Source organism: Leucoraja erinacea, chromosome 13 (assembly GCF_028641065.1).
Source record: "Leucoraja erinacea ecotype New England chromosome 13, Leri_hhj_1, whole genome shotgun sequence".
Classification (NCBI taxonomy): Eukaryota; Metazoa; Chordata; class Chondrichthyes; order Rajiformes; family Rajidae; genus Leucoraja; species Leucoraja erinaceus.
The window spans coordinates 30302801-30329486 of record NC_073389.1 but is presented as its reverse complement, the minus strand read 5'-3'; the positions used below and the strand labels follow the sequence as shown (position 1 = coordinate 30329486).

Sequence of the window (26686 nt, the reverse complement as noted above, 5' to 3'; positions counted from 1 at the left end):
AGGATAAATATTTTCCGTTTTGCTCAACAACCCAGTGCTAATGGTGATTCATCTGCATCGGTTTCACATCTGGCTCGAAAAGAGGCTTTCCTGCACCCCACTAAATTGAATTCAGATGTTATGGGAGCTTTTAAACTGCTCGGTTTTATACATTTTTCATACAGCTTTACCCAGCTAATCTCTAAACTTTCCCAGACTGTAAACGGGAGATTGAATGCTTCAGTTGCCCAGTCACAGGCCTGGAATGAGACCCTCTTGACAGGCAAGTGCTAAGCTGTGAATTTCTTATTTAGAGCCAATACACAGAGATGCAATACACAGAGATGCAAGAGGATGCCAGGCTTAGTCCTAGTCATGGCGGCACAGTAGCACAGCCAGAGAGAGCTGCTGCCTCACGGTGACAGAAATCCAGATTCACTCCTGACCTCGGGTGCTCTCTGTGTGATGTTTCTACATTTGCCCTGTGACCATACGGTTTCCTCTGAGTGCTTCAAATTTATCCCACATCCCAAAGTCCTGCAGGTTGAATATTAATTGGTCGCTGCAGACTAACCCAAGTGTGTTGGTGAGTGGTAGAATTGAGGTGGAGTTGATAGGATTGTGAGATGCATAAATAGGATTTGTATAAATGTGTGGATAATAGTTGAAGTGGACTCAATGGGACTGTTGAGACTAAATAGTCATGAGACTATTTTCATGCCACACTACTCTGATGCTGGTGAAGGAAGGTGTATGGTATGCTTGCCTTCATCAGCCAGAACATTGAGTATAGGAGACAGGAAATCATGTTGCAGCTTTATAAAACGTTAGTTAGGCCAGATTTGGAGTATTGTGTACAATTCTGTTTGCCCAACTAAAGGAGGGATGTGGCGGCTTTGACGAGGGTGCAGAAAAGGTTTACGAGATGTTGCGTGGATTGGAGAGTATTATTTATAAAGAGAGGTTGGACAAACTTGGATTGTTTTCTCTGGAGCAGTGGAGGTTGAGAGGAGACATGATAGAAGTATATAGACAATAGCATAGACAGTCAGAACATTTTTTCAAACATGGTAAAGACTAGAGACCATAGCTTTAAAGTCAAAGGGGGAAAGTTTAAAGGAAATGTGCGGGGCATGTTTTTCACATAGTAGGTGCCAGGGACATGCTGCCAGGGGTGCTGGTGGAAGCAGATACAATAGTGGTATTGAAGAGGCTTTTAGATAGTCACATGGATATGCAGGGAATGGAAGGATAGGGATCACATACAGAGATTAGTTTATTGGCATCATGTTCGGCACAGACACCATTGGCTGAATGGACTATTCCTGTACTGTTTAAGAGGTTGATACTTTAAAGTTACAAGATGGCCCATAAACATTGCAACTGTGTGTACTGCCTCAGGAGAAATCCACTCAATCGTGCACTTTTCATATAGTATGATTGTGCTTATGTATAGTATGGTTCTACTGGATTGTATGATAGACAAAGCATTTCACTATAACTAGGTATACGTGACGATAAAGTAACTACTACTACAACTATGTTCAATATCAGTCACAACCTTTGAACACGCCAAAGCACATTGCGACCAATAGCTCAAAGTTCTCTAACAGTGAAAAAGGGGCAGCCAATTTACACTCTGAAGCTTCAAAGGGACTGGAAAAATAATAGTATAATAATCAGATTATTCCTCTTGTGATGTTGATTAAGTGAGAATTGTTGGCAGGGTCTTCAAAGAGAACTCCTTTATCGAATAGTTCCCTGGGATGTTTTATTCAAAGGTCTCAAAGGCAGTCCCGCAACATTGCATCAATCTCTCGGTGTGGCTGCTAGCAGATCAGGCCTAGAGTTTGGACTCAAATCTCCTGAGAAGGAGGATTTTAACCCATGACCGTCTGTCTCAGAGGTGAGAGTGCCACCACAGAATCATCGGTCCACAGCACATTTATGCGTACCGGTCTATTAATACTTAAGGGATGAGTGTCTGAGATAATCCTCGGTCTTCTCATCGCAGACACATGTTCGTAGGGATGATTGACATAAGCTTGTGATCATTGAGACACTACAAATAAGTGACTAACACAGATTCAAATGACAAGACAATAAGATCGCTGGAATTCCAGTTGACACCTAATCAGTGGGCATGTAATTTATAAGTGGTGATGACATTTCTTGCAAACTAATACCACAAAGCTGGAACTCCACATAGTGTTGTGAAGCCAGCAGAAGGCATCAATTATTAACAAATGTTTCTTTCTAATTGAACAGCTATAATTCAAAAGTGGAAAGCACCATGAGAAATTCACATGTTTTAATAAATTATTTGAAACCTGTGCAAGGGAGCGGGAGGAGAGAGTGTTGAGTTATATTCTGGTGGGTAGAAGGTGGAAACAGATAAAGAAAAAAACATTGGGCAGGTAAGTGGGGGGGTGTGGAGTGGGGGAGGAGGAAGAGTAGAGACACAGACTGACAGGTGATAAGTCACACCAGATAAGAGAAGGGATGATGTGCAGATAGAACCAAAGGGCTCAGCTATAGGATCTTTGGATAGAACCGTGTAGGGGAGGGGATAGGAATGGTAGAGGGCAGCAGAAAACCTGGTGCTTGATGTGCAGGTGAAACCAGGTGGTACAGGGTAACAAATCTAGGTAGAAACAAGGGACTGCAGATGCTGATTTATAAAAAAAGACACAAAGTGCTGAAGTAACAGCCGGTCAGGCAGCAAGCATCTCTGGAAGACATGGATAAGTCACGTTTTGAGTCGGCACCCTTCATGTCCTTCAAAGATGCTGCCTGAACTGCTGATTTACTCCAGTACTTTGTGTCTGAACAAATCTATGTAACAAGTGAGGGAGGGGATGGCAAAGCCAAACAAAGGGAGAGAGTCTGTGGGTAGACAGCTAGCTGTGGGAAAGGAATGCAGGGGGGGGGGCTACCTGAAACTGGAAAATTCAATGATCATACCATTGGGATGTAGGATCCCAAGTGGAATACGAGGGCGTTGACACAAATCCAGTGGACTGAATGGCTACTTTCTTCAGTGAATGACTCAGTAATTTGGAACGTGTATTAAATTCCCACTGGATACTGCAGTATATTCTGTTTCCACTGAGGTGTTTGTTCCAAGAAACGAAGCTGGTGCATGGGCAGCGACTCTCGACTTGTCAACAAGCTGACTGAATTGATCCCCGGCATCTGATGATTTGCGAGGTCAGTGATATCCTTGTAAACAAATTCTGGTCCATCACAGTAGGAAATTGCAAGCGGGTTGTTGTTGTGCCTGGAAATGATGTGCAAAACTTAACCAGGCAATGTTAGTACGTAAGATAGATCACAAAGTGCTGGAATAACTCAGCGGATCACACAGCATCTCTGCAGATAAAGGATAGGTAATATTTCGGGTCGGGACCCTTCAAACTAGGAAGATACAGATTATACTGCTCGCTCAACTTAAATCACCAGTTCAATCCATGGGAAAAGGGATTCTGCTGTGTTTCAGTTAATCATTTCTAGTTTGTGGTGTTCAAATCATGGTGAAGATTAACCTAGAAAGGGCTGATGTTGACCACTTAGTTCTGATACAATACTGCTCTTGTCTAATGGTCATGGGCCTTACTGGGACAAGGGATTGTGAACTTTTAATGGCAAACTAAGTAAGGCAAGTTGCAAATTGAATCAATTATTTTCAGAGCCTCGGGCTAGGCAGCTGTCGGTTATCAGTCAGGGCTGCCAGAGCACCAAATTTTCCCACACAGCTGATCATGTGTCACTAATGTAAATCACACGATAGAAGTCAAAGACATTGGATTCTTTCAACGGCTGCATGACTCAGTGACAAATGAAAATTGTCTTCTCCCACCTATTGTTCTGTCTTCAAATTTGGGAGAGCAGCAGTGGGGCGCTTGTGATGCCGTGCTGTGCAGGAAACAATGCATTCACATCTGAATCTCCTGATGCACAAGTTTCCCATGGTGCCTCGACAGTTGACCCCACCATATGAACTTCAGATGCACAAAACCCATCCCCTTTCTCCCCCACTATACTGGTCAATGGACAAAAAGCAACAGCAACAGCAAAGGAGTTCTGGTTACAAAATGCAGTTCATGGAGAAACCCATCCCAAGGGTTGGCTGCGTTCAATATGCATAAAGTCGAACCAACCAAAAGATGAAAGATGAGACCAGGGTTATCAGAAGCTCTGAAAGGAAATGGAGCAAAAATGGAGTGGTATGGTGGGAATGTCAGACCATGTTTAATGGTAACATTCAAAACAGAACTGGATAAATAGCACAAGGGTGCATTCCTCAGGAACACAAGGAAAGGGTAGGAATAAGGCACAAAGTGGACTGAACAATCAAAGAGCAGGCACGCTGGGACATGTCTAACAACAATATGTTTCTGTCAAATCTGTGAACTTTTGCAGAGACCCCATAGATTTAGTCTGCTTCTTACGGCTAATATGCACTTCTAAGGATCCTGAAGTCTGGAGTTCTCCAGAATTTAATAGATCATTGCTTCGCCATAATAATACAACACAACTAATTGTCTTTATCTTCACACTGAACCCAATTTAATGCTGGGATTAATGGTGACTCAACCTTGCTGTTTATAATCACAGAGGTATACGGCACAGAAACAGGCCCTTCAGTCCATTTCATACATGCTGACCAAATTGCTCAACCAAGCTACTTCCCACTCATTTGCACATTAGGAACAATTTACAATTATCCTTCCATCCTGTGGGTCTTTGGGCAGTGGGAGCAAACCCACAAAGTGACAGGGAGAGTGTGCAATCTCCATAAATACAGCACCAGAGGCCAGGATTGAGCCCATGTCGATGGAGCTGAGGCAGCAACTCCACCAGCTTTATGCATCTGGTTTTTCGACCTCCACTGATACAGACCAGGCACACATTTGACCGAAATCCATAATGGTTTTATAGTGGAGAAAAATAATAAGACCTGGACACAAGCATTTGCAGATGCTGCTTTACAAATAAACACACTAACTATAATGGAGTAACTCAGCAGGTTAGCAATGACTAGTGGGGTGTTGCAAGGCTTGGTGCTGGGACCCCAGTTATTTTTAATCTTCATTAACAATTTAGATGAGGGAATTAAATGTGACATCTCCACGTTTGCGGATGACACAAAGGTGGGTGGCAGTGTGAGCTGCGATGGGGATGCTATGAGGCTGTAGGATGACGGATAGGTTGGGTGAGTGGGCAGATGCATGGCAGATGCAATATAATGTGGATAAATGCTAGGTTATCCACTTTGGTGGCAAGAACAGGAAGGCAGATTATTATCTGAATGGTGTCAAATTGGGAAAAGGGAGGTGCAACGAGACCTGGGTGTGCTTGTACATCAGTCACTGAAAGTAAGCATGCAGGTACAGCAGGCAGTGAAGAAAATGGTCTTCATTGCGAGAGGATTTGAGTTTAGGAGCAAGGAGGTCCTATTGCAGTCGTACAGGGCCCAGGTTAGACCGCACCTGGAGTATTGTGTGCAATTTTGGTCTCCTAATTTGAGGGAGGACATTATTGCTATTGAGGGAGTGTAGTGTAGGTTCACCAGGTTAATTCCCGGGATGGCGGGACTGACATATGATGAAAGAATGGGTCGACTGAGCTTGTAGTCACTGGAATTTAGGATGAGAGGGGATCTCATAGAAACATAATATTCTTAAAGGATTGGACAGGCTGGATGTAGGAAAAATTTTCCAAATGTTGGGAGGAGTCCAGAACCAGGGTTCACAGTTTAAGAATAAGGGGTAGGCCATTTAGGACTGAGATGAAGAAAAATGTCTTCACCCAGAGAGTTGTGAATCTGTGGAATTCTCTGCCACAGAAGGCAATGGAGGCCAATTCACTGGATGTTTTCAAGAAAGAGTTAGATTTGGCTATTAGGGCTAAAGGAATCAAGGGATATGGGGAAAAAGCAGGAATGGGGTGCTGATTTTAGATGATCAGCCATGATCATGTTGAATTGTAGTGCTGGTGCGAAGGGCCACAAGACCTACTCCTGCACCTATTTTTCTATGTTTTCATGTCTCTATGTTAGGCAGCATCTCTGGAGAACATGGATTGTTGACGTTTTGGGTTGTGACCCATCTTTCAATTGTTCAGACACGGATCATAAAACTTGTTCAGTTCAAACCATGCAACTTCTTCATATAATGAACCAGAACAAGGAAGCTACCAGACTTCCTCACAAATCAACCTTATTTCTTGACAACTTTTATCTGTCCTCCATTAATTCTAAATCTCTCCACTTCAGCAGAAGCCCTCTATGCTGTCAGCATAAACAAACTGGATTGTCTGTCATTCAATAACTCCAGCTGCCAATTACAACCCAGAAGCCAGCTTTGAATCCCTGCTCCCAAAACGTGGAATTTCCAACCCAAGGGAAGTAACGAGGATATAGGAAATTGCAGATGCTGGATTCTTGAGGAAAAACAAAGTGCTGGAGGAACTCAGCGGTCAGCTAGCATCTGTGGAATGAATGGACAGAAGATGTTTCGGGTCAGTATCTTTTAATTGCTTAGAGAGACTACGATGATTGTTTACCTTGATGGCTTAAATATTTCAATTTTAATTTTTTGGTTCAGATACGTATTTTATTGAATTTTATTAGCATTTGGCAAAAGGTCCATCAACTTTCCATGTCTTTCAGTCCCTACAGAGGCAACATGTTGAGAATTTTCCAAACAACACTGAGAGAGAGAAGTTGCATACTTGTGCAATTTCACGGTGTTGGTTATTACCATGATGGGAATGATAATGCAATGTAAACAGGACACTTAGAGCCGCAACACCACTCATCTCAGGCCTTTCATCAAGGATAATGACTATTGTGTATTACTCACCACACTTGCAATGCATTGCAAATCATTTTCACAAACCTTTGCCAAATGATTGCTCTAAAGCTGTTGTGTTTGCCAGAGTCTTGTGAAACAGGTCATCCACTTGCTACAACTAGGTTCCAGGTTGCACCATTGCATGGACATCTTTTCAATTTAGCTACTGTTTCCATTGGTGAGCTCTCTAAGAATACAAATGCTTAGAATGGATCTGTTCATTAGGTTTAGGTTTCAGTTTATTATTGTCATGTGTACCAATGTACAGTGTAAAGCTTTGTTTTGAATGCGTATCCAAACAGATCAGATTTACCAAACATAAATGCAATCAAATCAAACTCTAGCACAATAGATAGAACAAATGGGAAGAGTACAGAATATAGTTCCCAGCATTGTAGCACACTGGTTCCATTGACAAAGTCCAATATCCACAGTGAGGTAGAGGTGAATCAGACAGTAACCTTCTTCTTCTTCTTGCGTATGGCGTGCACAGCCTAAAGTTGTCGGACAACTTGTTTTATTTGATCTTATTTGATTGCATTTGTCGAAACAGGTTGCAATCTTCCACCCCAGACAGTAACCTAGCTTATGGAAACATAGAAAATATGTGCAGGAGGAGGCCATTCGGCCCTTCAAGCCAGCACCACCATTCATTGTGATCATGGCTGATCGTCACCAATCAATAACCCATGCCTGCCTTCTCCCCATATCCCTTGATTCCACCAGTCCCTAGAGATCTATCTATATCTCTCTTAAATCCATCCAGTGATTTTTGCCTCCACTGCCCCCTGTGGCAGGGAATTCCACAAATTCACAACTCTCTGGGTGAAAAAGCTTTTTCTCACCTCAGTCTTAAATGGCCTCCCCTTTATTCTAAGACTTTGGCCCCTGTTTCTGGACTCGCCCAACATTGGGAACATTTTTCCTGCATCTAGCTTGTCCAGTCCTTTCATAATTTTATATGTTTCCATAAGATCCCCCCTCATTCTTCTAAACTCCAGTGAATACAAGCTTAGTCATTTCAATCTTTCCTCATATGACAGTCCCGCCATACCAGGGATGAATCTTGTGAACCTACGCTGCACTGCCTCAATCACAAGGATGTCCTTCCTCAAATTAGGTGACCAAAATTGTACACAATACTCCAGATGTGGTCTTACCAGAGCCCTATTCAACTGCAGAAGAACCTCTTTACTCCTATACTGAAATCCTCTTGTTATGAAGGCCAACATTCCATTAGCGTTCTTCACTGCCTGCTGTACCTGTAAGCCAACTTTCAGTGACGTGCAGGTACAGAGACCTGTGTACAAGGACACCCATTCTCGCTGCACCTCCCCCTTACCTAATCCAATCCCAATGCCCTGTAGTTTTTGCTGCCAAAGTGGATAACCTCGTTTATCTATATTATACTGCATCTGCCACGCATCTGCCCACTCACTCAACTTGTCCAGGTCACCCTGCAGCCTCCTAACATCCTCTTCACAGTTCACACTGCCACCCAGCTTTGTGTCATCCGCAAACTTACTAGTGTTGCTCCTAATTCCCTCTTCCAAATCATTAATATATATAGTAAACAGTTGTGGCCCCAACACTGAGCCTTGCGGCACTCCACTCGCCAATGCCTGCCATTCTGAAAAGGACCCGTTCACTCCTACTCTTTGCTTCCCGTCTGCCAACCAATTTTCTGTCCATGTCAACACCCTACCCCCAATACCATGTGCTCTAATTTTAGTCACCAGTCCCCCTTGCGGGACCTTATCAAAGGCTTTCTGAAAGTCTAGATACACTACATCCACTGGCACCCCTTCATCCATTTTACTTGTCACATCCTCAAAAAAATTCCAGAAGATTAGTCAAGCATCATTTCCCTTTCATAAATCCATGTTAACTTGGACTAATCCTTTTACTGCTATGCAAATGCCCCATTATTAACTCTTTAATAATTGACTCCAGCATCTTTCCCACCACCGGTCAGGCTAACTGGTCTGTAATTCCCCGTTTTCTCTCTCCTTTCTTGAAAACTGGGATAACATTAGCTATCCTCCAATCCACAGGAACAGATCCTGAAACTATTGAACATTGGAAAATGATGACCAATGCGTCCACTATTTCTAGAGCCACCTCCCTGAGGACCCTGGGATGCAGACCATCCGGCCCAAGGGATTTATCATCCTACAGTCCCATTAGCCTATCCAATACTATTTCTTGCCTAATGGAAATTTCTATCAGTTCCTCTACCCCCTTAGATCTTCTGTCCTCCAGTACATCTGGGATATTGTTTGTGTCTTCCTTAGTGAAGACAGATCCGAAGTACCTGTTCAACTCTTCTGCCATTTCCTTCTTCCCCATAATAATTTCACCCCTGTCTGCCTTCAAGGGACCCACATTTGACTTTGCTATTCTTTTTCCCTTAACATATCCAAAGAAGCTATTACTGTGCTTTATATTCATGGTCAGCTTCCCTTCGTACTTCATCTTTTCAGCCTGTATTGCCCGTTTTGTTTCCTTTTGTTGTCCTATGAGTTTCCCAATCCTCGGGCTTCTGGCTACTCTTTGCTGTGTTATACATCTTTTCTTTTAGTTTTATTCTATTCCTTACATCTCTTGCCAGCCACAGTTGCCTCCTACTCCCCTTAGAATCTTTCTTCCTTTTTGGAATGAAATGATCATGCGTCTTCCAGAAATTCCTGCCATTGCTGTTCTACCGTCATTCCGGCTAGGATCCCTTTCCAGTCTACCTTGGCCAGCAACTCCCTCCTGCCTTCATAGTCCCCGTTCAGGACCGTTCAGAAGCCTGATAACAGAAGGGAAGAGGCAATCCCGAGTCTGGTCATGCGCACTTTCAAGCTTCTCTACCTTCTGTCGAATGGGAGCAAGGAGGAATGCTTAGGGTGTGACAAATCATTGATTGTGTTGGCTGCTTTTCCGAGACATTGTGAAGTGTAGATGGAGTAAATGTGGGAAGTCTGGTCTATGTGCTGGACTGGGCGACATCTACAACTCTAACTTCTTGCTATCTTGGGCAGAGCTGTTCCCAAGCCAAGTTATGATGCAACCCATCAGCATGCTTTCTATGGTACATCTGCAGGAGTTTGTAAGAGTCACTGGAGACATGCTGAATTTCCTCAGTCTTCTGCAGAAGTAAAGGCCTTGGTTTGCTTTCTTAGCTGTTGCATCAATGCGGTTGGTCCATCACAGATTATTAACACAGAGGAACTAGCAGATCTCAATCATTTGCACTATGGCACCATTGATATTGACTGAGGCATGTACTCCACTTTGCTTCCTGAAGTCAATAACTAGCTCCTTCATCTTGCTGACATTGTGGGAGAAGTTATTGGCTTGATACCATGTCACTAAGTTCTCTAGCTCCTGCTTGTACCCATTTCATCATTGTTTGTGATTCGGCCCAAATGTAGATGGCATTAGAGCCGAATTTGGCTGAGCGGTTGTGAGTGTATTGGGAGCATATTAGGGGACTGAGAACACATTCATGTGGGGCATCAGTGTTGAGAATTATTGTGGAAGAGGTGTTGTCACCTATCCTTAATGATTGTGGTCTGTGGGTCAGAGAGTCAAGGATCCACAGAGATGGGTCTGATTCCTAGGTCCAGGAGTTTGAAGATGAGTTTGGATGGACAATTAATACAGTCCTGCCAGCAAAGGCCACATCCTCACAAAATAATAACAGTAGTTGTTATTAGTAGTCTTTACGCACGATTTGAAACTCAAGAACAACATTTTGAAAGCTAAATGTGAATTCTGTATGGCGGTCACATCTTGCCGGTTTGATTGGTAAGAAAGAAACTTCAAGGATGTTTTCTCATTTTTTTTAATTAGTTACATTTTTAAAAAAACGTTCCCACTTTTTAGTGCAGTTTACAAGACTGAACAGAGCTAATAAAGTAAATATTATTTAAACCACATCATTTCAGGGGATAAAATGGTCACGTCATATTGGAGTGGGGGAAGAAAGAATGAAGACACAGAGACAGGATGGAAAATGGATACACAGGAAGGAGATGGAAATAGAGAAGGAGGGGAAGGAGCAGTGAGCAAAGAAAAGGAATAACAGAAAATGCAGGAGGCAATGCATAAATAGAAGAGAGAATGAGGAGCAGGAAGGCTGGAAAGAGGAATGGGGAAAAAAACAAACAGAAGGAATTAGCAAGAGAACCAATAAACAGATTAATGAAAAAGGCAGCACCCCATTGTTGAGTGACAAGGATATAATGACTTTCTTTATTCGAGAGCAAACGGGTAACCTGGTTCTCACATGCAAGGACAATAAAGTATTGTTCAGGGACAAAGGAAGGAAAGATGCAGAAGCAATGAAAGTGGCACAAGTCGATAAGAAAAAGCCTGGATCAGAATCAGTTGTGTGAGCTTTGAGAGAGCTGACTGACAGCTCCAGAGTCCGGAGCAGTCAATGACATTATATTGAAAGGCAGTTATTTAAGAGATAATAATGCTGGGACAATTATCCTCACAGCTATAACCTGGCTCTGACCTCCACAAACAAGAGCCTGACCCGTAACCAGCAAACACAAGTGGCCTCACAGGCTGGGGTGGAATTATGGAGGAGGTGATGTTGGGTAACCTAGCCTTAGCAGATGTTACTCAAAATGGAATGAATTTCTTCGCCCTGTTTAATATCTAACACAGCAGAACTATCCAAGGCATTTCACTTGAACATTATCAAAGAAAATCTGACTGCAAATCCCAGGCAGTTATATTCAGACAGAAGACCAAAAGCTGGCAGGATGGGCTTTAAGAGGTGGTTTTAAATTAGATGAGAGATTAGGTAGGAAATTCCAAAATTTGGGATCAATGCATCTGAACAGGCAAATCTGGTGCTGTGGGTAGGAAGTGGGACTGCAGAAATTGCTGTGATTACAAATGTATAAAGCACACAGAGGGAAGAGATTAGCCAAAAATAGATCAGCCAGGATCAGGAGTATCATCCTTTCAGTGAAAACATCTCCTGGCAACGGTGTGTGAAAAAAAAGATAATTGCTTCCAAATTACCCCAATTGTTGAGTTTGCCCTTGTGACATGGCAGGGCAATTTGGAGATCATATTCCAGGGGGTCAGGTCTGATTGTGTATGAAGGAACTGTGGATGCTGGTTTAAACTGAAGATAGACACAAACAGCTGGAGTAACTCAGTCTATCTTCGGCCAGTTCTAATTGTCAGGAATAAATGAGGCTGCCAAAATAATTGTAGGGAAAGAGTGGATTGAAGTGAGGTTATGAAGGCAATGTTGATCAGGCTATTATTCTCAAACTGCTGAAAGGTATTTAACCTAATGACAAGAGAGTATGTAAACCTGAATTGCGTCATTTTAAAATACGCCTTTAGCAAGTGTAGCTAATGGGTCCCATTATCACAGGAAGACAAAATGTATTTTACTTCAAATTAAAAGTGATGAAAACAATAATGTTGACAGAAAGGTTAAATACAACCCTAGCACAGACCTTGTTGTCTAAAAGGCCTGTTCCTGTGCTGTACTGTTTTATGTCCTATGTTCCATAAGCCACAGTACTAAAGTAGGGCAAGAGACAAGCGCCTGAATGAGAAAGGAAGAGATTCATCTAAGCGTAATGGGTAATTGACTCATATAATTAATAGAAGTGTCTCATTGCCCCCCTGGATGAGTGTGAAAACCATTAAGAGCTGAGCAGATTGTCTTAAATGGATGGACCAAATGGCCTTCTTTATCCGTAGTCAGACTAGGAAAATAGGACAGGACCTTGGAACACAAAAATAGCACATTATTAAGCTGAACATCTTTGTAGAAACGCAACAATGGGAAATCTTAAAGCAAGATGAAATGGGCAATAAACCATGAAAGTTTTTCTGTTTATTAAGATCCAATTTCGCAAAGCAATGGTGTATGTTTTACATTCCCTCTCAGTTGTAGTTCCATTGCATGCATCCCATCCAAAAATAACACGATATTCGGAAATTCCATTTGCTCAAATCCAAGGAGAGATGTACATAACCTACACACTATTTATAAACAGCACAACATCTGGTCAGGGATTTTAACAACTCAGTACCGGCCTGGAATATTCAACCTGGCCCCGAGTCTTGGTGTGATAAACAGGAGCAGAGTAGAAAACAACTTAATTATTTTTAAACTATTAATCCTTCATTACATAAGGAGATAAGATGTGATCTGACTACTGATGTATCCCAACTGCCAAATTGATCATTTATTTGTCTCATCTTACGCAGTAGCTCCAGCAGGTTGCCGCCAAGAAGCTAATTTAAGCATTCAAGTATTGCATAAGTCACCAGTTTGGATGCAGCCTCCTCTATCGCGGGCTTGTCTTTTGTGACTGGTGTATTTTTACAGTGCCACTGGTCTCCACTAAGTCTCAGCTCAGATGATCTAACATTACCAGCTGCTTGATGATCTAATATAACTGGTTACTCGATATCAGCTTAGTTCCATCATGACAGTTGTATCACAACTTGAGAAAGTTTCCAGATTTATGAGCCCAGATCTTTAAAGGGGAAATGATTGTCCATTCGCCTTCATAAGTCATAGGTGCAGAATTAAGATATTCAGCCCATCGAGTCTACTCTGCCTACTCTGGCTGGTCTATCTTTCCGTCTCAACCCCATTCTCCTGCCTTGACCGCACAACCTTTGACCCCTTTACTAATCAAGAACATATCAATCTCTGCTTTAAAAATACCCAAAGATTTGACCACCACAACCATAAAGACAATAAATCCCACAGATTCACCAACCTCTGCCTAAAGAAATTCCACCTCATCTCCTTTCTAAAGGTACATCATTTAATTGAGGCTGTGCCCTCTGGTCCTAGACTCTCCCACCAGTGGAAACATCCTCTCCACATTCACTCCATCCAGGTATTTCACTATCGTGTAAATTTCAATGAGATCCCCCGCATCCTTCACAACTGCAACAACTACCGGCCCAGAGCCGTCAAATGCTCATCATACGTTGAGCCTGTTGAGTATTTGGCTGCATTAATAGCAATTATATAAATGCATTTTATAATATCTTATGACAAAACTTATTGAACTTTTTTTTTTAAAATTCAAATTCAACTTTGAGGTCAACTCAAAGATCAAGCCTCCCTGCTGTTGTTTTTTTTAATAAATAATTCTTCTTTCTGCAACTGACCTACTACATCTTATAATCTTAACAAGTTCAAATTCCCCCATCTTTAGAGTTTTAATAGTTAATAAAAGTAACCAAGAATGTAAAGGATTTACAAGAGTGCATAGGAAGTTGTTGGATCATGATGAAAAGCCAACTGTTTAAAAAGCATAAAACAAAGTGCTGGAGGAACTCAACAGATAAGGGAGCATCTGTGGAAGGAATTTCAGGAGAGGATCCTTCTTCAGATTGATGTAGAGGGGAGGGGGGGGGAAGAAAAGAAAGTGACAGTGGAAACATAGAAACATAGAGTTTAACAAGTGATAGATGGATGCCGGCGAGGAAGGATAATTGATAGATGGTGGAGTAAGAGATTGGAGGTGATAAGGAGACAGATAAGGAAAGAGGTGGTGTGAAATGTAAACCCAGAGAGATAAGTGGGGAGATAAAAAGGGAAATATGGGACCCAGAGATTAAGGATGAGTATGAGAAGAAAGGGGCAGGGCGACTAGGGTGATGGGAGATTGTAGGAGAAATATGTGAACTGGGTGGAGTGCAGACAAGGAAAAGAGGGGAGAGGGCTGGAGGTTAGGAGACATTACTTGAATTGGAGAATTCAATGTTTATACCGTTGGGTTATATGTTACCAAAGCAGAATATGAGATGCTGTCCTTCCAGTTTGTACATGGATTTATTCTGACAATGCAAAGGAAAGAAAAGTCAGTATGGGAATGGCAAGGGGAGTTAAAATGGTTACCAACTGGGAGCATCAGAAGGCCTTGCTGTACTGTCGGAGGTAAAGAGAGGATTTTAAAATCAGTTGCTAGAAGCAAAGTGCTGGAGGAACTTAACAGGTTGAGCAGTATCTGTGAAGGTGAAGGTGAAGGCAAAGGGACTCTCTCTTCCTCCCCACTTTATTCAGAATAAAAATATATGCCAAACAAAAACTCTATCTATACATTCAATAGTGTCAAAGGGAATTGTGGACATTTTGGGTCAAGGCACTGCATCAGGACTGTGTAAAGGGGAGATAGCTGGTATGAAGAGGTGAAAGGTCATGAGAAGGTAGGAGCTGGCAGGCAATAGTGGAACTAGGTGAGGAGGGAGATGGACAGAAATAATTGGGAGGGTGGAATCAGGAGTAAGATGGGTAAAAGTTGATAAAGGAGGTGAAAAGTGGATAAATATGTTACTATTCTTTCATTCTGTTAGATATAAAATTCCAGAACTCCCAGCCAAAAACACTGTGGATGTACGTCCACTAGAAGGGCTGCAACAGTTTAAGGCATAATTTATCACCACCTTCAAAAGCAGCAGTGTTCACAGGCAGGAAATGAAATGTAAAACACTTGGTCATTAAGGTACAGCTGTATGAAAATTTGCACAAGGGACTACAGTTCTTTTCTTCTTACAACATTGTGTCTCAGAGAATTAAAGATGGCACACAAATCCTAAAAAACTTGAAAAGATAGGGTTCTAAATTTGGCATTAAAAATTGCAAATGTTTTTATACCAATTCAATTAAGGAAACTGTTGACAGTCTGAGATTTATTAATGTTAATGTTTGGGATTTATAAATAGGTTGAATGAAGCTATTCTTATTCTTGCATCATTCCTTCCTTTGCTACACAAGGCATGCATAGTAATGTTATTAAGGAATGCTGATAACTAGCAGTAGGTTATACTGAATTATACTTAAATACTGAAAATAAGTGAAGGCAGTATTCACATATCAGGAACATGATACTTTGCACAGCACATTAACAAATCAAGCCCAGATACAGTGGTATAACATTATGTTCATTCCAATGGAAAAACCAAAAACAAGTTTCAAAAATATATGTTTTTTTAATATTCAGTACAGGAAAATTCAGTGAAGGGCAACACAGATGAAGTCTTGTAAAACAGTTTTGTGGCCGTTTGCTCAGAACAGACTAGTTTGAACTGGCAAAAAGATTTGACTCCAGTGTTTTAATTTACAAAATATTTCAATGTGAAATGATTTTAGTAACAAAAGCTGCTCAAGATTCAATTGGTGGGAAGAGGTCTGTGCAGACCATTTTTAAGTAGCAGCTTCTGGAGGTCTCCTCTCCGAAGAACTATTTGCCACAAGGCAGCCAGCACCATTGTGGGCTAAACTAGTGGAAACCAGGCCGAGAGAATCACTGAAATCAAAGTACTCCTGTTTCACCTAGCCCCATTTAACTCCCTTCCCAATTACTTCCTCCTCCCCCTCCTTACTGCACTGCTTCATGGCCTCAAATCAGCCCCCATTCCATCTTCATTATACAAATACACAGCAGTACTAGCTTTATAGTAATCTACTGTTCTAATTAGATTTCTCAAACTTAAAAAATAGCACAAAATTTTAATACATGTACAATAGAAATAATTTAGAAATGCATTTACTGTTTGTAAGAGCTGGCAACTATTCTAAGCAACACAGTTGAGAAATGTTGGCAGACCGAACAGATCCTTGTAGATGCTCCTTTTCATGTGTTGACACAGGGCTAAGGACCAAACTTTTTTTCTTCCCCGTCACATACCTGTGAAATAGTCCAGTGAGCACAACATAATTAGCCTCATGTTTTAAGATCTTTAGTGATGACATGCACAATCTGCCCAAACATGCTGGTTCTATATCATTCCAATAGCTGATATCTGCTATTTAAATGGGGCAAACACTTGATATTTAAAGTTCTCTTCCATTTGGTAAGATTGACTGTCTGATTGGAAAGTGTAGAAAGAAAATTGTCAAGCGTAATTTAGGTTAACAAAATTAAGCAAACCTACATACCATTTTATACTGTCAGCATACAAGTTGGAAAATGTTTGATGGTCTGCAATGTCAGATTGCACCATGTGCAGAGAAATTTTAATGCTCGTTGCATATGCTGTGTGACCATTGGTATAGATATATTATCACATGTACCAAGATACTGAAACGTTGATCGATACTCACTTTCTAATGTTCTGTTCAAATCTGCAATATAGTCTTCTAGTTCCTTTGTATCCCCAAGTTTTGCTGCAAAGAGAGCCATGTAGAGCTTTTACTTCCAAAGTTTGGCATTGCTCATCTCCCATTTACAAAACACGGAAAATGTTCAGACTATTCTACACCTCGATCAAGACTCCCCTGAACCTCTGACATTTGAGAGAAAATAATTCAAGTCTATCCAACCTCCCCATGTAGCTGAAGCCCTCTAATCCAGGAAGCATTCTGGTAAATATCCTCTGCACATTCTCCAAAGCCACCACATCTTTCCTGTAACGTGGTGACCAACGCTGCAATACTCCAAGTGCAGCCTAGCCAAAGTTGCATCATGCCTTCCTGACATATTCGATACCCCTAGCAATGAAGGCAAGCGGGCCATACACCTTCTGAACCACGAGCGTAGGAAGGAACTGCAGATACTGGTTTAAACCATACACATAAAATGCTGGAATAACTCAGCAGGACAGGCAGCAGTCTCTCCTGACTGCAGAGACGTTTTGGGTCAAGACCCTTCTTGTCTACTTTCTGAATCACCATATCTACTTGTAATGCCAACTTCAGTGAGCTATGAACTTGGACTCCAAGATCCCTCTGTACATCAATAAAGGGTCTTGCAATTAATAGTATTCTCCTTACATTCAACCTTCTAATGTGCATCACCTCACACTGGCTCAGGTTAAACTCCATCTAACGTTTCTTCACCCATTTCTGCAGCTGGTCTATATCCCATTGAATCTTCGGACAGCCTTCCTCATTGTCTGCAGCATAGGCCCCAGCACAGATTCCCACGGAACTCCACTGGTCATAGACCTCCACCCAGAATATCTATTTTCCACCACATCCTTTTGCTTTAGATTCCAGCATCTGCAGTTTTTTGCACTTTTTAAAGTGTAAGACTTGTATGATAATGAACTACCACTACTCCCTTGGCCACTATCCAAACCAACACAGGTAATTTTGTGCCAGTCAGCAAATTTATCGAAGAGGGACCAGAAGATTAATCTTTCATTATAAAAACGGCAGAGGACATTCTTTCAACCAGAAATGACCGAATGAGCAATTGTATCAGAAACACAGCTGCAATGAACTCTTCCCCCACGAAAAAAAACGAAAAGCACAGGACAAGGACCTTCAGCCCACAATGCCTGTCCCAAACATGATACCAAATTAAACTAATCTCAACTGCCTCAATGATCTGATGATAACCTCGAGTTCAGGCGCTACTACAATTCTCACACTCCAAAAACAATCAACCCTTCTGCAGTGATGGAAACCAAGCAAGTGATAGGAGATAGTAAAATACCTTTGGACGATGACATCGTGGAACTCTCGAGCTTCTCGTCACTGAAGGCGAAACTGTTTCTGCGAAATGAATCTGTACCTAGCGGTTTAAAATAATACCAATTACTGTCGTGGAAGTAAAGGAGCAAGAGATGTGGCACGTATGCACAGAAAAGGCCACACTTTTATTTGTGCAGCGGTAGCTTCTCAAATTTAAACAAAATTAGTTGGAGCACTTGTTTTACACGCGTGTTTCCCTGTACGTAAAAAGCTAAACATTGTCTCGGCGGTACAGGACGGCAAGGAGTCAATGGATCAGTTCGGGACAGATACAGCACGGAACTAGATCATTCGGGTCGGCAAACCCACACTGAGCATCGTACACTTTTAACGTCGAGGGCAGCGCGGAGACGAAACGATTCACTCACCAAGGCTGCATCATTGTTAACTTGGGCTCTACAACCCCGGGGCGGATATGGTAATCTGGTTGTACAGGGATTTATACATGAAGGGTAAAGCAGAGGAAACGGGGTAAGCTTCGGTTCTATCTTGGATGGCCGCTGAATGCAAGGTGGGATCATGTAACCGAGCTCGCGAGTGGTGTCCACAAATGTGTAGGAAGGAACTGCAGATGCTGGTTTACACCGAAGATAGACACAAAATGCTGGAGTAACAGCGAGACAGGCAGCATCTCTGGAGAGAAGGAATGTTTTGGGTTGAGACCCTTCTTCAGTCAGAAACGTCACCCAGGCCTTCTCCCTCGAGATGCTGCCTGTTCCGCTGAGTTACTCCAGCATTGTGTGTCTATCTTTGGGGTCCTCAAATCCCAGGTAATGGAAGAAACAATTAGATATTACAGGTGGTGGGCGCAGAAACGACGATATTTCTGCATCGACCTAGTAATGTGGGCTCAATAACCTTGCGGTATCCGAAAGATTTCTCCCATCTGTTTGCGTTAGACGTGTGATGATCAGGGTTCTGCCGGTGTTTTCTGCCTTAAAACTCAAAGCGCTCACTGGTGACGGCGCAGAGCCCCGGGAGACTTGGTTATAGCGCCGAATACTCACTGTCGGAGTCACTGACACCGCCGTCGCTGACACTCGTGCTGTTCCTCCTCTTCATGCACCTCAGGTGCTCATCGTACCTGAAGTGTCTCTTGTTGAGCGGGGAGGCGAAATCTTCAATCACCGCGTCAAATTCACACAGCACGGCGCTCAGATCTTCATCCCCGACCCGCGCTGCAATACATTTAGGTGGAAGCTTATTAGTCGCTGCGCCACTTTCCCAGCCTGCGGTCCAGCCCAGGCGCCCGGGAAGACAGTGAGCTCACCTTGGGGAAGTTCACTAGCAATTCGGAGATAACGGCTAAATCTGCTGGAGGTGTGGTCCACCGCATAAAAATACCTCGGGTACAACTGGCCGGCCCAGGGAGATGAAACCCTTCTCTCCTTCATAATTTGTTTAGAAGTTCCAAGTTTAAAAAAATGAAGTTCAAATCCCACTTCAAGGCTGAATTGCAGAAGTTAGACTAGTATTTAAATACTGACCAAGCATTAATTAATTATCCATCATTTTACTTCGTTGAGCGACAGATCTGGGCATTGACGATACCCCCTTCCAAATTTTAACTACCCCATAGACTCAATTCTCTCTTTAGGGGAGCACCTATCCTTTCTCCAAGCATCAACACGCCTCTACTGGAATATCTATACGACATACCCGCCATCAGCCTCTCCCTCTCACTGTAATTTGGAGCATTATTCCAGAATCTGCATCCCAGTCCTCCCTCTGCCCTTCTCCCCGAGTGTAGGGTGCTGCGCGCTCGCTGCTACGTGGTGTCAAGCGCTTACTTCTCGCTGCATTCCTGCTGTTGTGCGACTTCATCTCGGTGACGGTGTGCGTCCTCTGCTCAGGCAACCCGACTGCTGCGTCTCTCTGCCGCGCCGTCGCCGCCTCGCTCCCTTTTATAGCTCAGCGGCTGCCTCCCTATCTACGTCAGGCGGGAGTTGCCCCGCCGCGTGCTCACTTTCTCCGATGACGTCAGCCACGGGGATCCCTCGCGTTGAGGCTGGTGCCACCTGTTGCAGTCCGTCAATGGCTGGTGAGCAGCAAGTACCAGACTGCAAACAGGTTACCTCCTGCATGGCAACTACAGCAACACGACTCACCCCCTGGCTCATCCAATCCAATAAATTATCGGTCATTCTATCAAAGTATAACATGGTAGAGAGAGGTGGTGGATAGTGAGAGGGAGAAGCGTGATGAGGTAGAGAGAGGGAGGAAGAGAGGAAAAGACCTTCAGTTTTGTCACATTTTCTATGCAGAAATTACTGCCTGGATTAGAGGATATTAGCTATAGGGAGAGGTTGGGCAAATTTGGATTATTTTATTTGGAACATTGACGGTTGAGGGGAGACCTGATGGAATTATATAAAATTATGAGAAATATAGATATGATAGAAACAGAATCCTTTTCTCAGGGTGGAAACTTTAGAATCTTGAGAGCGTAGCTTTAAGGTGAGTGGGGGAAAGTTTAAAGGAGACGTGCAGGCAAGTCTTTTATTCAGAGATAGTCAGATCTTCATTGAGGCCCCTGCAATTTCCTCTCTCTTGTCTCTCAATAACCTGTGATAGATCCCATTAGGCCCTGGGGATTTATCCACTTTAATGCTCTTCAAGAGAACCAACACCATCACCTTCTTGATATCAAATTACCATAGAATATATTAGTATTCCACACTGATATCAGTCCGCCATGTCCTTATTCTTGAATATATGTGCAAAGTCCGTTTAGTATCTTGCCCAAGTCCTCTGATTCCAAACATAAATAATCTCAATTTTTCCTTGAGTGGTCCTACCTTCTCCCTAGTTATCCTCTTGTTTTTAAATTAGACAAAAATGCTTGAGGAACTCAGCGGGTGATCTATTCGATTCTTCCAACATCTGCAGTTCTTTCTTAAACACTCTTGTTTTTAATATACCTGTACTTGCAAAAGGCCTTGAGAATTTCTTTAACCCTACTCATTAATAACAATTCATTGTACCATTTAAAATTTAATCATTGGGCACTCCTGGTCATGCAAGGAGTCGACAGGAACATTCAAGTATGAATGTAACAGCAGAAGAGAAATGAGTAGTCAAGCCTAACTGCACATTTCCTGACCTGTAGATGTCCATCTTGACCAAGCCCAGAAGCAATCCTCTGATCTACTCATTCTATTTTCACCAGCTGCAGTCACGATTTGGGGTGCATGTGTTCAATGTTCTTTGTGCTCTACCTCTAAATGAGTCATTAATGCTGAGTCACACAAAATCCAGATTAAGGCTAATCCAGATTAAATTTAGCACCGTGCAGAATCTGAAGTTATGGTGATTTGGCTGTAAAGTGGATTTGAAGTTAAAGGTCTGGTCAGCCATATTCTGCGTGCAGCTGTCAAATTGAACTTTATTTATTGAACTTTTTCTTTTTTTTATCTCCCCCGTTATGTACTATGTGAACATATTCACATATTCTGTTGTCCTGCAGCAACTAAGAATTTAATTGTCCCATCTGGGACATATGACAATAAAACACTCTTGACTATTCTTACTGAATGGCAAAGCAGGGTTAAAGGACATCTATTTCTTATGCAAAGGTAGACAAAAGTGCTGGAGAAACTCAGCGGGTGCAGCAACATCTATGGAGTGAAGGAAATAGGCAACGTTTCATGCCAAAACCCTTCTTCAGTGATGGAGGATGGGGGGAGGGCGGGGAGAAGAAAGGGAAAAGGAGGAGGGCTAATGGAGAGCTAGGAAGGGGACGAGACAGCAAGTGCTAACGGAATTGGGAGAATTCAATGTTTTTGCCACTAGGATGCAAACTGCCCAAGTGGAATATGAGGTGCTGTTCCTCCAATTTTCGGTAGTGCTCACTCTGGCCATGGAGGAGGCCCAGGACAGAGAGGTCGGATACGGAATGGGAGGGGGAGTTGAAGTGCTGAGCCACTGGGACGTCAGGTTGGTTAATGCCTACGCTTGGTCTCACCGATGTAGATCAGCTGACATCTAGAGCAGCGGATGCAATAGATGAGGTTGGGGGAGATGCAGGTGAACCTCTGTCACACCTGGAATGACTGCTTGAGTCCTTGAATGGAGTCGAGGGGGGAGGTAAAACGACAAGTGTAGCATCTCTTGCGGTTGCAAGGGAAAGTGCTCGGGGAGGGGGTGGTGCGGGAGGGAAGGGATGAATTGACAAGGGAGTTACGGAAGGAGCAGTCTTTGCGGAAAGCAGACGGGGGAAGATGGGAAGATGTGGCGACTGGTAGGGTCACGTTGGAGGTGGCAAAACTGACGGAGGACTATTTGTTGTATGTGACGGCTAGTGGGGTGAAAGGTGAGGACTAGTCTGGCCAGAGTGTGCACCACCGGAAGTTGGAGGAACAGCACCTCATATTCCACTTGGGCAGTCTGCATCCTAGTGGCATAAACATTGTATTCTCCCAATTCCGTTAGCCCTTGCTATCTCCTCCCCTTCCTAGCTCTCCCTCGACCCTCGGGCTCCTCCTCCTCCTTTTTCCTTTCTTCTCCCTGCTCCCCCACCCTCCATCAGTCTGAAGAAGGGTTTCGGCCCAAAACTTTGCCTATTTTCTTCGCTCCATAGATGCTGCTGCACCTGCTGAGTTTCTCCAGCACTTTTGTCTACCTTCGATTTTCCAGCATCTGCAGTTCCTTCTTAAACTCTATTTCTTATGCAGCTTACAGGAGATGTTAAAATCAGTATCAGAATATTTTGCAATTATCTTACAAAAAAGACGTTGGTTAGAAGTAATGTGGGACCCTTGAAAATTGATAATAAGAAAACTGTTAATGGAGATAAGAAAACCGTTGACACGTTGAATGAACATTTTATATCTGTACTTACAGTAAAGGCCAACTGTTAATGGAGATAAGAAAACTGTTGACACGTTGAATGAACATTTTATATCTGTACTTGCAGTAAAGGCCAAGGACAGCATGGCAGATGTCCCAAAAGAATTAAATGCGATTCGGAGATGAATGCCTGTCAAAATTAACACAACCAAAACAACTGTTTTGAGAAAAGTAATGGCATATCTCCTGATTTCCATCGCTGTGTCAGTTCCCCCTAGCCCATACCTCCTGAATCATTTAAAAATGCACCTATCTCACTTTAAATATTTCCAAAGATCTTGTCCCCACGACACCCCAGGGTATAGTATTCCAGAGATATATCCACTCTGCAAAAAGTTTTAAATAGCCACCTTTCTATCTTGCAAGTTAACTCTTGTCTAGGAAACATAGAAAATAGGTGCAGGAGGAGGCCATTCAGCCCTTCGAGCCAGCACCGCCATTCATTGCTGATCATCCCCTATCAATAACCATGCCTGCCTTCTCCTCATATCCCTTGACTCCACTAGCTCCTAGAGCTCTATCTAACTCTCTCTTAAATCCATTCAGTGACTTGGCCTCCACTGCCCTCTGTGGCACCGAATTCCATAAATTCACAACTCACTGGGTGAAAAAGTTTTTCTCACCTCAGTCTTATAATGACCTCCCCTTTATTCTAAGAATGTGGCCCCTGGTTCTGGACTCAGCAAACATTAGGAACATTTTTCCTGCATCTAGCTTGTCCAGTCCTTTTATAATTTTATATGTTTCTATAAGATATCCCCTCATCCTTCTAAACTCCAGTGAATACAAGCCTAGTCTTTTCAATCTTCCCTCATATGACAATCCCGCCATCCCAGGGATCAATCTCGTGAACCTACACTGCACTGCTTCAATCACAAGGATGTCCTTCCTCAAATTAGGAGACCAAAACTGTACACAATATTCCAGATGTGGTCTCACCAGAGCCCTATGCAAGTACAGAAGAACCTCTTTACTCCTGTACTGAAATCCTCTTGTTATGAAGGCCAACATTCCATTAGCTTTCTTCACTGCCTGCTGTACCTGCACGCCAACTTCCAGTGACCGGTGTACAAGGACACCCAAGTCTCGCTGTACCTCCCCCTTACCTAACCTAACCTCATTGAGATAATAATCTGCCCCCTTGTTTTTGCCGCCAAAGTGGATAACCTCACATTTATCTATATTATACTGCATCTGTCCAGATCACCCTGCAACCTCCTAACATCCTCTTCACAGTTCACACTGCCACCCAGCATTGTGTCATCCACAAACTTGCTAGTGTTGCTCCTAATTCCGCTTCCAAATCATTAATATATATGGTAAATAGTTGCCGCCCCAACACCGAGGAAGGTGGCAGGTGAATCGGTTGATTTACAAAAATGGTGTTGGGGTGCTGATGGTTAAATTACAAGTTATAGAAATTAAGGTTATGTTTGCTGCAATTTAGGTTACGTTTATTTAAATGAAGTTTTCAATATTTCACAGGGAATGAATGAGGTAAATGAAGATATTATTTCTGTTGGTTTTGAAATATGGGAAAATGATAAATGTCTAAAATTGGACATAAAGTGCCAGCAAGCCAAATAACCACAGAGGCAGTTTCATTTACTCAAGCAGGAATCCATCCATCCACCCATCCATCCAATATTTTATTCGATTCTATATTCTATCAATACATAACTAAAACTCTGATCTTGTTATCTTCCGGTTTGGTGGTCTTTCTATTTGCAAAATAACGGTTCGCGATAGCACTACAATTTTCACCAGTTCACTCACCGTTCTCCTGTGCTGCGAGTGCACCAAGTTTCGTTCCGATCGGTTGAATATCGTAAAAGTTAGCAAGGTTTATAAATCTTGAAAAACGCACGTGCGCAGATCGATTGCTTCTCCTGCCAGTCAGTGCAATGCGGATTAGTCTCTTCCCCTGTCACTCCCCGGGATTGTCCGCCCCTTCCTGCGACATCGCGTCTTTACTGGAGGTGAGGATGATCAGCGGAGGTTTCCAACCGGACATTCGGAGGGACCCGAAGCAGCCCAGCACCAAACAGCCCAGTGTCAGAGACCCAACCCAGCAGAGCGTCGGAGACCCTGCCCAGCCCAGCGTCAGAGACCCGGCCCAGCCCGGAGAAGTTGCCAAGCGGAAAGCGGAGACTTTGATCCCGGCGGTGAAGAACAACCAGCGACCGGCGACCAGTTCCTGCTGTGACGCCCCATCATGCTGCCAATTCCAGCCACTACCCCTCTGGTCCCCCTCGCTGGCTCCTCCCCCTCCCCCATGATGCCTCCCTCTCCCCCATGGCTCTTCCCCGTCTTTTCTCCTAGCTCACTTCCCCCCACCCCACACACACCCCTCTTCCCCCCGCCCCCACAAAAACTCGCCCCCCCCCCACCACCCCCACAAAAATCCCCACCCAAACACCTCCCCATCACAAGCTCCCCTGCCCACACAACCCCCCGCCCACACAATTTCCCCCCCCCCACACACACCCCCCCCCACACCCCCCACTCCCACACCCCTCCCCCACACACACCCCCCCTACCCCCCACACACCGCGCCCCCACACACCCTCTCTCCCCCCCCCACCCCCCCCACACACAACCCCCCCAATTAATTCCCAAACCCCCCCTGGACCCCACAGCCCCCCCCCCACAACCCCCCCTCCCCCCTGATTGTCCACCCCCCTCCCCCCCCCACCCCATTTCCAAATACCCCTCACCCCCCCTGTCCCCCTCAGACACACCCCCCGTCCCGCGCATCAACTCAGGCCTCACCCCTCTTCACATGGACGTCCAATCACCCCTCACACACCCCACCAGAGACAGCAACCCATACCCACCACACACCCCTAGCGGAGCCCCTCAATACACACACCCATTGTTCCGCTGTTTGTAGGTTACGTCGAGCAATCCTTGTTCAATACATACCACCCCCCACACACACAAACCCTCCCTGCCCACACTGACATACCCCTCCCACATCCCTCCTGCCCACATACACACCTCTCCCCTACCCCCTCTTTCCACACCACCCTCTCCCTTCTCCTACACCTTCCCGTCCACACACACCCGTCCTCCCCTCCCACCCCCCGCCACCATCACAGTAAGGAACGTGGAGGAGTCACTGTGGTGGATGTTTATGTTAAAATGTATTTTGTGTGTTCTGCTGCTTTTTATTTGCATGACTGACTTGGCAAATAAAATTTCTCGTATGTTGCACAACATACTTGGCTAAGTATTATTGTATTGTATATGTCCCAAAACGTAACAATTAATTCTCACTTGCAGCAGCACGACAGAAGCCCCCAGAAGATAGACACAAAATACTGGACTAACTCAGCGGGACAGGCAGTATCTCTGGAGAGAAGGAATGGATGACGTTTTGGGTCGAGACTCTTCTTCAGACTGAGTGTCTGGGGAGCGCCGAGTCAGCCTTCTCCCTAAGGAGAGATATGGAAGGGTAAGGTGTGAAAACGACAGATCAAAGCAGACAATGGTAAAGGAAATGCAGAATGGTTCATTGTTAGGTATG

The 26686-nt window shown here is 43.7% G+C and overlaps 1 protein-coding gene across 1 annotated transcript; it reads right to left on the bottom strand.

The window, feature by feature from the left end:
- Positions 1 to 15814: 15814 nt before the first annotated feature.
- On the bottom strand, positions 15815 to 20253 carry rgcc (regulator of cell cycle). The gene is made up of 5 exons (XM_055644776.1): positions 20100 to 20253; positions 19317 to 19487; positions 18272 to 18349; positions 16936 to 16998; positions 15815 to 16519 (listed from the first exon to the last, which is right to left on the bottom strand). Exons 1-5 carry the CDS (start codon positions 20131 to 20133, stop codon positions 16512 to 16514), a joined length of 354 nt encoding a protein of 117 aa, XP_055500751.1. The 5' UTR covers positions 20134 to 20253; the 3' UTR covers positions 15815 to 16511.
- Positions 20254 to 26686: the final 6433 nt, after the last annotated feature.